The 13,721-nt window shown below is 40.8% G+C and overlaps 1 protein-coding gene across 9 annotated transcripts in view; it reads right to left on the minus strand.

Moving 5' to 3' along the window:
- ATG7 (autophagy related 7) overlaps nucleotides 1–13,721 on the minus strand; it is a 92,629-nt gene that overhangs the window by 66,188 nt on the left and 12,720 nt on the right. For all 9 annotated transcript variants that reach the window (XM_039559183.1, XM_039559182.1, XM_019292035.3 and 6 more), the window contains 4 exons: nucleotides 11,433–11,636; nucleotides 11,070–11,185; nucleotides 10,369–10,444; nucleotides 9,202–9,282 (listed from right to left, as the gene is read on the minus strand). In XM_039559183.1, coding sequence (XP_039415117.1) covers nucleotides 9,202–9,282; nucleotides 10,369–10,444; nucleotides 11,070–11,185; nucleotides 11,433–11,636 — 477 coding nt within the window. The remainder of the gene's footprint in view (nucleotides 1–9,201; nucleotides 9,283–10,368; nucleotides 10,445–11,069; nucleotides 11,186–11,432; nucleotides 11,637–13,721) is intronic.

The raw sequence follows: 13,721 nt of genomic DNA on the forward strand, positions 1-13,721 counted from the left end.
TAAAAACCTAAAGCACAACAATAAAGAACATTTTTTTCTTCTAGCAGCAACCACAGAAGCCTGAAAAGCTGTATTAAAAAGTGTACTTGCTGATTATAATGACTTGCTTTTTCGAATGGGGACAGCCTGCTGAATGGAAGTATTTGTTAACTAGTTTTAAATCCAGAATTCCAGCCAACAAACATCAGATCAGGGAGCCACAGAATCACCTGCAGCACCACATTTGCTGCCTGAGCAGGTACCATTAAAGAAGATATCCACTATAATGAAATCCTTTCAACACAGGCAGTGACTGGGAGAACATTTTGGCGCCCTCAGGGACTTTATTTCCCAGCTCAGATGATTAAAACTTTCCAGTGCCACAAAAGGGAGGAACTCCATTAAGCTGCCCACATCCAACCCTTCCTACCCAAATTCAGTAGCAGCTTTTCTCTGATAAATGGAACAGGGCACAGATTTGTTCAGCAGCCATTGAGCAGACCTCAGAAAGGAAAAAGAATGAGGCAAAATAATCTCAGATTCCTGTGCCAGGAGACCACCCAGGGAATAATCACACAGGAATAAAGCCAGTCTGGACAACAAATAGACACGAAAGAACTCGAAAAAATGTTTCCAGATTTAATAAGTGACTGATTTGTTGTTGCATGGAAAGGAAATTTTCTCCTATTTAATCATGTCCAGCAGAGCCCAAAGGCCCATGGCTGGCATGAATTTGCCTCTGCACTTCTGAACAATTCCCTTTGCTGCTGACACCATCCTTGGTCCCACTGTGATCCTCCTGAGGAATAGCTTTACAGGAGGAATGTTCTTGAGAGATGCTATAATTTTTATGATTATTGATCTCAAACCAGTTACTGTCTGACCACAGATGTAAAAAATCCCACCTGAACTCTTCCAGGGAATAAATATATCCCTCCCCAGTCATTCAGGGATGTGTCACTATGCAGCAATTCATTTTCCAAGCAGAAAAAAACCCAAAACTATAAAAGCACAACAAAATACATAATTCTTGCACCCAGCCTGGCAAGCTGGAGCAGGAAGGATTTATTAAGGAACTCATCCCCCCCTCACCTGCAGGTCGCTTGTCAGAGCTTAGGAGGAGAGCTGGAAAGCACCAATTCCTTCTGGATTTCATGGCTGCTACAAACACTGCCAGGAGAACCCACATTTTCACACCACCCTCTCCTGCCACATGCAAATCTCTCAGGTTGATGCCACAACCTTGCCTTCAGTCTCCATTTCACAGAGCTCTATAGTTGCTTTTCAACATGATGGCATTTTAACAGAACAAATCAAGCTGTGGATGCACATCATCACAACAGGACCAAATTCATGTACTGCCAAAACTTTCTGAGTAAATGATACCCAGTAACCCATCCTATGAGCAATCTTTTTATTCTGGCCTGTTTACTGAAGTTAAAAAACCCCCAAATCTCATGGCAGAAGGAAAAAAATACAGGCTTGGAGTAAAAGAACTTGCTTGGAAATGAGAAACAGATGTGCAGCCCTGGTGTTATATTCTTTTAAACAGCATTCTGCACAAAGAAGTCTCAATTGCTGGGTACAAAGACATTCAGAAAGAGAATCTGGCTCCAGGATTGCTTTATAGCAGAAAAGTTAATATCTGGGTAAGCAAAAACACAAAAAACAAGCTCCTAACCCAAAGAAACTGGCTACTGATGCAAAATTGGCTCTTGTTTTACTTCTGTCACATCAATTTAAAACTTTTTAACCAGTATTTTACATTTGGTTTGGCTTTTTTTTTTTTCTTTTCAAAGTCATTTGCATCTGTGGAGCTTGAAACGGTGCTGTTTACTTCCCAGGAAAAATAAAATAAGGACTGAATGCTACCAGATGGATTATTTACACTAAATAAGATTTCTACCCCCAAAACAAGAGGGTGCTGCACTTTACACTCTGCTTGGATTTAAACATTTCCCTCCCACAAATGGGGCAGATACTTCACTAAACATTTCAGAGTCCCAAAAAATCCCAATATTCAAGGTTCTGTTTACATCCAGGCCCATCAAATTTCTATTTTTGCACACTGTTCACTCCCTGGTTATCACAGGCTATGCAGAAAGGAGAGAAAACTACTGTTCACTCGCTGAAAAGAGACATTTGGAAAATAAGACAGACATGAAAAAGTCTTGCCAGTTCCACTCTTCAAAATTCAAGGTATCTGCTGTTAAAACAGCAAATTTAATGAAAGACAACAGTGCTGTGAAGAATCCTGAATGAGAAGAGAATAAGCTGAGCCACTGGGACCTTGGGCACTGCTGATATTCAAAATTTGACCACACAGCCATAATTCTGATTTCCTTAAAAAACCCCTCATTCCCAGACTCTTGCCTTTTCACAAAGCTCTCAATTTTTATTGCCATTTGATCCTAAGAAGTCATAAAGCAAAGCCAAATAAGCTGATGCTGTAATACAGCTGTGAAAAAGAAGGCAGTAAAATTGCACTTTTCTGAGGATCATGGAATGATTTTTCAGGGCCTCTGTTCACGGGGTTGGAGCAGGCAAGTCTGACAATATTGCATGAAAAAAAGATAATACTCCAGGAATTGCCCCAAATGTGTGTGTGAATGGTCACACACACTTGTGCACTCACACATGATTAAGTTTTGAGAACAAAGTTGTGCAGAAAGCTGTGCTCCAGGTGTGCACCCGTCAAGGCCATGCTGGAAATACTGGAAACTTAGAAACCACAAGGCAAAAATGGCATAATTTTGGGCTCATGTCCAAATCATTAAATCACCCTATGCATATACACAAGTCTCTCCTTTCCTTCCCATAATCAGTACTAAAAATGAAAGCAAATCAGTATAAAACCTTAATTAATCCAAGTACAATGTGCTGGAAAATCATTTAAGGAAGAGATTGCTGTTTTAATTTAGAGTAGGAAAGGGGTGATACAAATGAGCTTTTCCTGTTGCTACTTCCTACCCTGACTTTGAATTGCAATGGATGGAAAATGGAGAATTAACTTACTGAAGAATCAGCTCTGAAGGATTTTTTTAGCTTGGGATTTTTCAGTTTCTTTTGAATGGTGAAAAGGAGGAAAGTAGAGATCTTAGAAATTTAAGAAATAACAGTCTAAGCATGGTCTTGTCAACATTTAGTTCTTGGGAGCTGCACACATTCTTTTCTGGAATGATCTCGATGTGCTTCATCAAGTAACCATTTTTTCTGATATGAACTGACAGATAAAACTGCAGGATTTTCATTTTAGCCACTCTTCCCTTTCTCAAACACTTCACACAAATTATTTCAAATGTAACAGCATCCCCAGATTCCAGCCAGCCTAAGGAAGTTTCACTGCACGGCACACAAGCTGAAGGCATTCCCTGCCTGAAAACAGGAGTACAGAGAAGCGAGAGGAAAGAAAGGGCTGAAGAGAGAGCACAAGAAAATCAACATCTCCGTTTTAGAGACTGAGAAAGAGGAACAAAAGGGCTTTCTGGTAGCCAGCACCATTAGATCATGTGCCCTGACCTCCCTGAACACGTGGGTACATCCTTCAGCCCCCTCCCAGCCACCCCCTGCTCGCTCCACGTTTTCCACTGGATGGATATTTACAACTCCATTGATCCCCACTCTGCTTCCTGTCCAAAAGTGATGCTGATGAGCTCATCAGCAGTTGCAGCATGCTTGGCTCCAGCTCGTTCTGGCATCAGTCACCCTCTGTTGTACAGGGAGGCAGAAAGCCCTGCTCCCTCCCAGCCCCAGCCCAGGGGAAGGACAATTCGGGGCAGGATCCTGTGTTATCCGTGCACAGGGACAGGCACCTAACCCTCAATTTTGCCTTGAGGGAACAGTCCAGGAGCAGCCCCCATTGTCTGCAGAGAACCCCTAACCCTGGCAGGGAAGCACGGGCACTTCCCCAACACCCAAGGGAATGTTCTCCTCCCAGCAAAGCAACTGCCTGATGCTGAAAGATGCTTTGGCTGCCTGCACAAATGGGTGCCCCAGAGGCCCCAGCTCTGCAGGGCTGGTTGGAGCCAGCCAGAAGCTGGGAATGACTGGGTACTGCCCAGGAAAAGTCATTTATTCCATCCAGCCCTCCCCTGCCAGCAGCACTTCAACAACGAGGCTGATCTGTCCCACACTGAGCACCCAAAGCTGTCGCTGCCTCAGGCAGAAACTGCAGCTGCTCAGTGCTTCCCAAACCCACAGCTCCAGCTTCAAAATCCATGTTTTGCAGACCATTCCAGAGCACAGGGTTTTATGATCTGGATGTGCTGCAATACCTATGCACACAGCACTGGAGGAGCATCAGTGTTTTCTTCAAAACCACATTTACTGCATTTCATCAGTTTCTGCTATTTTACCATCTTTTACAATTCAATTCCCTCCACTCTTCCTATTTCAAACGAAACAAACAATTCTGCAAGCACAGATATAGCAGCACTTTAAAAATGTGGACAAATTGAATAAAAGTCAAACTTTAAGTTAAACTCTTCAAAAATATTTGCAAACAAAGATCAGTTTTCCAAAAAGCAAGGCTGATGATCAGTTAAGTTTAAAAAAAATAGGCATCGGGGTAGACAGACACCTGTCAAAGACTGCAATGAGGGTGCAGAAAAACATATGAGAAACAACAACAATAATAATTAAAATAGAGAAGCATATTGTGTCTCCATGAATATGCACTGATTCCTTGGAATAACTGAACAATAAACTTGGGAACAGAAAGCACTAGGCTGCAAATATGCAAAAATCTCATGGAAGTGAAAAAGAATGACTACAAACTTCTCATACCCAGCCAAACAAAAAACTGAGGTTTTGAGTTCCAGATGGAATCCTACAGAATGAGGGCTGGAATTGTTCCTACACTCAGCAGCGGTGGGATGAACACCATCATCATCATCATCATCATCATCATCATCCCAGCAACCCCACATTGAATATTCCCAAGTTTGAATCCAGCTTAGTGTTCTCCAAGTTTGTTTTTGCAGTTCTTGTAGGCAGATACTTCAAGGCAAAGTTTTTTAGTTCAGTTTTGTTTTAACTGACAGAAAAGGAATTGTGTAACAGCTTCACAGAGAGACAACAGGAGAGCACATGGTTGCCATTAATATAAATAATTAAAAATTATATTCTAGGCACAGGTAGATAATTGAACATGTCAATACTAGAAAACTGCAGTGATGCTGTCTTTTTCCTCATTGATAATCCTTTACTTTGTACTAACTGTAGTTAGAATTTAATTGAATTGGAAGAAGAAATATTGGGGAAAAAAACCCAAACAAACCCCCCTTTTAGATACACAAAATTTCATTTAAATGTAACAGAAATACAACCTGTCCGAAATATGACTCCACTGTTTTAAACAATGGCAGGTTTCTTCTTTCCCTTAAACCCCACTATTTTTAAAGTTAAATGCAACAACGGGAAAATTCATTTCTATGCCACCTTAAGAGTAAGAGAAGTCCTAGGTTTAACTCAGAATGCTGCAAATATGCCCAGGTGTATTAATGATGCATTCTTCAAGTCTCCATGAAATCTAGCCAGTACTAAGACAGAGGCTGCACTGTGCAGACTTGTCAAATGTTCACATATGTAAATTAGGGAAATAAGGAAAGTTCTAAATGGACTCAGTTTCACTGACTTCACGTTACAGCACAGCTACAGACAGAACTCTTAAAACATCCTCTTAATTTTTGAAATGTTCATTCCTGAAGGACAAACATTTCTCCCCATTTCCTTCATCCTTTCTGCAAGCTCTGCAGGAGGATTTTCTTTTTTTTTAGCACAGGAAAGACCACGGCTTTTTCCCCCCCCCCATGACTTCTACATCCACACAATGCTTGAAATGAGAAATGTATAATATAAAAAGATTCAAAGGAGTGTCCCTGACAGATCATCCATTGCTCCTGGGAGAAAGCAAATAGGAATGTCTTAGTGCAGTTAGGACAAATCCGAAGGGCCTGGAATCGAAATAAAAAATTATCTCAACTGAAAAACATCAGTAAGTGACAGAACCTTGCAGGTTGCTGTCATAAGTGATCAGAATGATTTCACATAAAAATGCACGCACAGCAGTCAGCAGAGGAGAACAATGAGAGCATTGTTGAGGCTACACGATGATGGATTTCAAAACTGAAACACTCATAAATAACTTACGCAACCCAAGCACTCAGTAAATGTCACAGCAGAAGTGTTTAATGTATTCCTGGGATGGCAGAAAGGGAAAACATCTGCAAGGGCAAGGGAACATCCTGACTGAAAACAGAAATTGTAACGTAATGCCAACAGTACCATCCCTGATCCCAGCGTCTGCCCCTTCGTCACACGCAATGAACTGAGAAACATTGGACATTCACTCCGTGGTTAAAAAGCCACTTCAGCAGCTCAAGTTCCCAACACACTGAGCAGAAAGTAGGGAAAGAACTTGGAAATTAGCAGAGATGCTCATGCTGGTTTTTATCAATTTCATAGTGGGGATAATGACAGGTGAGAATGACTGCTGTAGGGGAAGGAGAGAAATCTCTTTGAGGAGAACAAATCAGCTTTCCAGCACATGGATGCTAAATCCTGACTCTGGAGGGAATGTGAGCTATGTGTAAAAACAGAGGAGGCATCTCTATACCCAGGCTGGTTGGTGGCAATTATCTTTTGTAACATTGAACTCTGGAGCTGTGGAGCCTCCTCGTTCATACCACGATGCACAGGAAATAAAGCGGAGCAATAAAAGGAAATTTTCACTGCCCTCATTAAAATACAAACACTGGCAGTTTTGCATTAAAATCCATCCATATTTTAACACTCATGATCCAAGGATTGAACCAGTTTTCTGCAAGGATCAGATCTACCCACTTTTCCAAGGAATTGCAATGCTTCTCACCATAATGTAATGAGAAAACAGCCTCATTTTGCTCTCCACAGGGTAAACAGGTTAGTTAGCACAGCCAGTAATAAGCTAAACATTTTCCCCTGTAAGTAAAGCAGTTGTTACAAATAAATATCCATACTAAAGAACTCTGGAGTCTCCCTTGTCAATGCCAGAACAAGTCTGGCACCAGAGGAGCTCTCCCTGCTCTCTGTGCCCTGAGCTCTTACAGGGATATTTGACATTCCAGCACAGCTTCTGCACAACCAGAATAAGACAGAGGGGGAATCATAAAGGAAAATTTGGCCCAGAATAAAAATAGATTGGTTTCCTGCTGCGACCACCCCAAAATTCCTGAACAATTGCCTGCGGGAAGCTTCTCTGGCACACGGCCTGGGCAGGACAATTCTGGGTAAAGAAAAGTTGGCTGCTTGCAAGCCTGGCCTCTCCAGCTTCAACAGCAGAGAAATGAAGGAATGACTGAGTCAAAATGAAAAGGACTCAAATCTCCAAACATGCAGATCATTAGCAGCTTCTCCTGAGTCCTCCAGCTGGACTGGATGGCTTCAGGATGTACTGGAATTCTTCTAAAATTCCTAATTCATTAGTTTTATGCTTTAAGAGTTACAGAGTGACAAGAGCTCAAGAAGGAGAACGCTGACAAAAGGAAAACACAATGAATACAACGCCAGCAAATTCAATTCTATCAGCAGAGCCACTTGTGTGCTGAAAGTCTGAATCTACAGCAAATCTGACATAGAGCAGGATGAAATGATGCTAAATTACGTTATTAAAAACCAAACAAACCCTCACACAACAAACCAACAGACAGAGTACAATTAAATTGTAATTGGATTTATCATTTCAAAGTATCAGCATCAGATTTCCACATAATGCAGGGTGACATATTCTTATGCTAATAAATAGAAAGTTAGCAAAGTAAACAGAGGCTGTGTTTCTACTGTAAGGAAATCTGTGAGCCAATGAAGCAACCTTTTCGGCACACAAGTAATTCAATACCCAAACCACATGAAAAGTGATCTCTCTGGGAATAGCACAGCTGCTAAAATCCAAGTCAGTTTTTATTAAATCATCGAGTCTGTTTATGTAAAACGGGGCTCTCTTAAAATGACCTCCAAGAGGAAATGATTTGCTAATGAAAAATTGATACTTGCATTGAATTTATCTGCGTGGATGTACATTTTTATTGTTTTTACATATCAGTGTTTCCTGAAGTGGAGATAAGAAGAAGAAAAGAGAAAAAGAAAAAGAAAGAAAACCTTATTCTAACACTTTAAATAACCCACCATCAAGGTTTTAGCTACTGCTGAGCTTTCAGCTCTTCGAGAGGGCAGATAAAACTGCTGCTATTTTTAGAAACATCCAAGTTTAGTGCTTCAGCTTTTGAAGAGCAAATGCACATTAAGAATCCTTCAAAACTTGTCAAATGTACCCAGACAGCCCAGAGGAAAAAAAGGAATACTGCAGGAGAAGATACTGTGTGAGATCTCCAGAAGATGCCAGTGCCCCATTATTTTTTGATGGCTGTTTGAAAGGAGGACGAGCGCAGTGGAAGGAACAGAAAGAACTTCTGGCAGTCAGTCTCGAGGTACAGGAGAGTGAACTAAATTAATGGCACTCCCAAGCAGTTCAAACCATGAGTCAAACCCTCTGCATCTCCCTACTGAGATATCCCAGGGAAAACTTCTGGAAGTTGCACTCCACGGCCAGAAAAAACTTGCCAGAGGGAACTTTTCAAGGCCACAGGAGAGGGAAACAATGCAAGAGCTGCCCCAGAGAGCCAAGAAACAGCTGGGAACTCTGAGGTGACTCAGGACTGGCAGCACCAGCAGCAAAATGAACAATCTGGTCAATAAAGAACCGGTAAGAAGCAATGTTTTCCCCCTCAATTGTTCATTATTTGTCTGTTTTGTATCACAAATCATAAATTTAGACAATTTTGCCTATTTGTAAAGACATTAAGCCCCAGAAATAAAGAGATATTTATTCAGCAGGCATCAGAAAGGATTTCTTAAACAATACCAATCTCATTCCTTTCTCCAAAGCTGAAAGATATGGACAGTATTTCTGTGATAAACTTTTCAGAAATGTCTTGGTAAATCTCTGCTTGGATTCTTCAGCTGAGGACAGCATTTGTGTGAAGATAAACAGTGCAGCATGCTGAGAGGTGATGCCAAAGGAATTTGGAAAACACGTAAAAAAGAAGGGTATGAAGGCAAAAGAACGTTAGCTGAAGTGAGAACAGATCCCAAGCCCTAAGGAAGTCAGAGAAAATGCCAAAAAGCACCCCAGAACTGACCTAGAAATATAAAAATAATAGAAAGCACAGACAAACTCAGCCTTACCTTGGCTGAACAGGCTGTGCACTTATCAAATGCTAGGCTGACTGGAAGAACATTATCAAATCTGGATAAAAATCCTCGGATCTAGAAGATGAAAGAAAAAAATTACATTGCTATTTTAAACATTTCCAAAACTCAACATGAACTGGACACATACATTCAACAAAAGGAATATCTATAATGTTCTAACAGTCACCCCCAGTAAAACCTGCAGTAAATTTCTACAAAGCACAACATTACTGCTTTTCTATACACAAATAATGGCACAACTACCTAAATGCAGCACTATTTCACCACAAATAGAGGCACAGCACCATCTGCAGTTAGCCTTCTCTGAGTGCAAAGGGCCATGAGAAACAAAAAGCCATAGTGTGACCACTTAAACACATTTTTTCCCTGTCTCTATAACCCAGAATCTGAAAATTTAGCTGTTGTGCATTCCTCAGTTATGATGTTAATATGATATTATTGATAGGTGATTTTAGAATTCCAGACCACTATTTCTGCTAAGAGAGGGAGCACTGGGAGCACTTTGCAGCAGGGTTTGATCATTTCAATTATGAACTCTTTGTACTGACCATCCTTTTTATTCTGTTTATTACAATGAAGAGATGCCACCAGGAATAGAACTTAAGTAACTCTGCTATACAAATAACAATAATACCTTAATTTTGAAGTTTTTAAACTGAATTTTTGAAAAACTGTATCATCAACATTGTAACTAGAGTTTGGGTTGAGTAGAAGAAAAAAGTGCTGCAATGTACCAAAATTACAGGAATATTTTGGAGAAATATAATAATTGTGAGTTGGCTTATTTGAATTGTTTTCAAACTCTGAAGAGATTTAAAAAGTGAACTTTAAGATGCTCATACTGTCAGCTCTGATGGAGAACAGAGAAGTCAGAAATTGCTTTATTCACATCATTCCTGCTCCAAACAAATTCCTCCTTAGCAGGTAGCAGGAATTGTGTGTCCATGAGTAACACAAACACAATGCCAGGAACACACTGCCTGGGCCTGTGTGATGTGTCAATATCATTTATATTTATTTTTTAACAAGCATGGAGAGTCAGTCCTCTGGGGAATGGAATCTGATTTTTGTTAAGGAGACAACATCTGCGATGAGCAGTTCCCAGCTCTTAAACAAAAGCATTTATCACAAATAAGGTACCTGGTGAGGAACAAGTCCAAGAGAAGTGGGTGGTTCATTCATTCTGTCATCACTGCTGCTGGCCACAGCATAACCACTGCCAAAAACCCAACAGGGAAAATTAGAGCAAGACAACACACTCAGAATTTCCAGTCAGCTTCCAGGAATTTTGCTACAGCTTGGAATGTAGTAAGGAATCCATGTGGAAAGTCTGTTTCACAGGAAGCAAGATTCAGCATGATAAATATATATGAATCAGTCTGAGACTCATCTTCGACTCCTAAGTCACTTTTTCTCTCACGGGTTTTAAAGAGAGAAAACAAGCCTCACTTCCAAGGTGCAGAATTTCAGAGTAATTTCTGTATCACACACGCTGAACTTTAAATAAGCTTTGCTCATCTGGAAGCCCTTCATGTGCCACACGTTACAACAGCTCCTCATCTCACCCAAACACCGTTCAGCAAAGGAAAGCCAAGATCCACTAACAGCAACATTTTCTTCTTTTGAGATATTCTCAATACTTTTCTATGGTTAAATTCAGAGAGAGAAGAAAAACTCAAGACTTGATGAATCAGTTCCCTCAAGCACTGCACACTACATTATTTTACAGACAATGTTACAGAACTGTCCTGCTTGAGGTGTAATTCCTTCTCCTCTCTAAAGACTGTATTGAATCTGTCTTATTTCTCAGAGAACACCTCAGAACAGCAGCAATGGCTCACCCTTCTGGATGTTGGAGGACAGAAACCATTAACTCCACTGCCAGGGCTCCAGCCACCATGGCCAATCCAGGCCGACTGACCGTGCACTGCTGGTCCAGTGTCCGATCCCTGGTGGACTACAAACACAGACAGTTCTGAAGGGAAGAAAAAATAACTCCAAAATAACCAGCTGCCCTGTACAAAACACCTCTAGTGCTGTGCAATTCATATCTGCCATCTTCCAAATAAAAATGAGCTATTTCTTCACCCCTGTGTATGTCAACATAAAGCAGATCCCTCCCTGAAACACCATTAAAATCAAATAAAAATCCAAGTCACAACAAAAGAGAGATATAATCACCATCTGCATAAGGTTCTACTCACATCCCCTGGTGCCACAACATCATTGCAGAAGTAGCAGCCCAGTTTATAGCCAGGGATATTTGAGAAGAGTGAGGATCCCAGAAGATCAGAAGAAGCAGAGGCATTGCTGAAACGTGAATCACCAGATTCTTGCTGTTTTGGTTTCTTTAGGCCGTGTCTCATAACAACAAAAGTGTCAAATCCCAAGGCAGCATTGATGACCAACTGTGAACAATAAAGAGAGAACAACAGATATTAAGTGAGCCAAAAAGGGAGGGGGAAAAACAAAAAAAAGCCTCGAGGCTTTTCGCTATAAATGCCAAAAACCCACACACTGTAGATGGATGAACAACCCATTAACTGCATATTTACCATCTTAGCCATAAACAGAGTGTCTGCAAGGTGCAGAATTCCAGTTGTCAAGCACTTAGAAAAAAACAAAAGCAAAATAAAAGTCTGTTTCAGAAAGTCACAACCCCTTGCTTTTTTCTGTGCCTTTCAGGCAAATCTGATCGAAATGAACGACTCCCTCTAGTTGTTACACTGACAAAAAAGTAACAACTTCAAGCACTGAAATGCCATCTGTTATCCAAAACAATTTCTACTCAGTAAGGAAAGCAATTAATGATTACTTATGGGCTTCATCTGCATCTGCTTAGTCACATGGGGAGCAGGAGCAGCTGTGCTACACAATTACTACACAATTACTCTGTCCTCATTTTCCCCTTGCTCTCCACTTTGCGGCAAGTGCACAGAGTAATCTGAAGCACAATATCAATACAATAATGGCTGCAGCCAGTAAAATATAAAGGAAGATGCACTGCTTCATCTGCAGATACTTTAGATAGAAATTCTGGTGCAGCAGTTTCTCGTTTTCCATTCTTACAGCCAGGAATTGTTTAAAAGAACAACTCTGAGGGAAGCTCTCTCAAGAATTAGTCATCTTCATTAGCAAGCTTGTGAGTCTCATCATCATTCTCAGTATTCCCAATAATTTCTGCATATTCTCTTTCAGCCTTGTAGCAGTTTATTTTTCCTCAGTCCTGAAGTGGAACCCTGCTGCTGAATCTGCACAGGGCTACAGCAATTAAAAGACTGCATCTTCTCACTGCCTCTACCTGTAAAACCTGAATGTGGTGCTCCACTTCCAAAATATGAGTAACAGCTGGTACTAGCAGAAATTAATAATATTGCTAAACAATTCCCACTGCAATCAACTGTTTCTCTCTTCTCAGTTTACTGGCTGGTAACTATTTCATTCTAGCTGATTGACCCTTAATTAAAAAAATCATCGGGTTTTGATAAAGACACAATGGAAAAGTATCTTCTGGCATGAATTAACAAAAAGAAAAAACAAGTAAATTTTTACAAATTCCAGTGCTCAGCAGGAACAGAGATTTAATATGTGACATGAGGATTTAACATGTGAGGGGTTTGTTTGTCTGAGATGCTTGTTTGGGGGGAAGGAATGGCAAAGATCATCAAGGCAACTCGATGATGAAGTGGGGAGACCGACTCTTACTGCTACCTGTAGGACCTGGCTTTGTGCATCTCACACAAACCATCACTCAGCATGTTCTTTATTTTCTTTTTAGACTTTGGGAAGCAAACTGTGCAGTGCTTGAGATCTGCAGGTGCCACACAAAACCACATTTGAGCAGAGCTCTCACTGAGTGATTACCAACATAAGATACTGAGCATTTGTTTGGACATCTTGAGATTTCCCTGCTGTGCTTTTCCAGTGACAGAGAATTCCATCTCCTCCTATCAAAGTGATGTTATCAAATCAACCAGCTGTGATGCAGACACACTGCACCACTGAGCAACAGAGAAATGTCTCCAAAAATGTCAAAATTTATCCTCAAAATGATTTGAATGCTGCAAGAAAAATGTAGAGGGGCATTGCTGGCTAAGCAAACATGAGAGGGAAGTTTTGGAGATCATAAAACCACTCTATCCTGATTGAACCAGACAGGATTCATATAAAATATGCAAATAAAACTGCATATATTGCTAAAAATTACCAACCATCATACACAGGAAGAGTAGGCTGGCACTGGCACTTCCCAGGTCAATATCCAGCTTTGCAAACTTACTCTTTTTGACATTTCTGTGCTGTTTTTAAACAGCTGAAAGGTTGCTGGAAGAGCACAGGTGCAAGCTGCAGAAAGGACAGGACGATTAAGGAGGAGCTGGTGAAGTTATCAAGTTCCACACCCTTACACCTGAAGTTATAATTCAGTGAAGCCCTCGCTAAAGGAACACGCTGCTCGCTCCACTGGCAAAGGAAAGTTCATAACGAAATAAAAG

This window comes from Corvus cornix, chromosome 12 (assembly GCF_000738735.6).
Source record: "Corvus cornix cornix isolate S_Up_H32 chromosome 12, ASM73873v5, whole genome shotgun sequence".
NCBI lineage: Eukaryota > Metazoa > Chordata > Aves > Passeriformes > Corvidae > Corvus > Corvus cornix.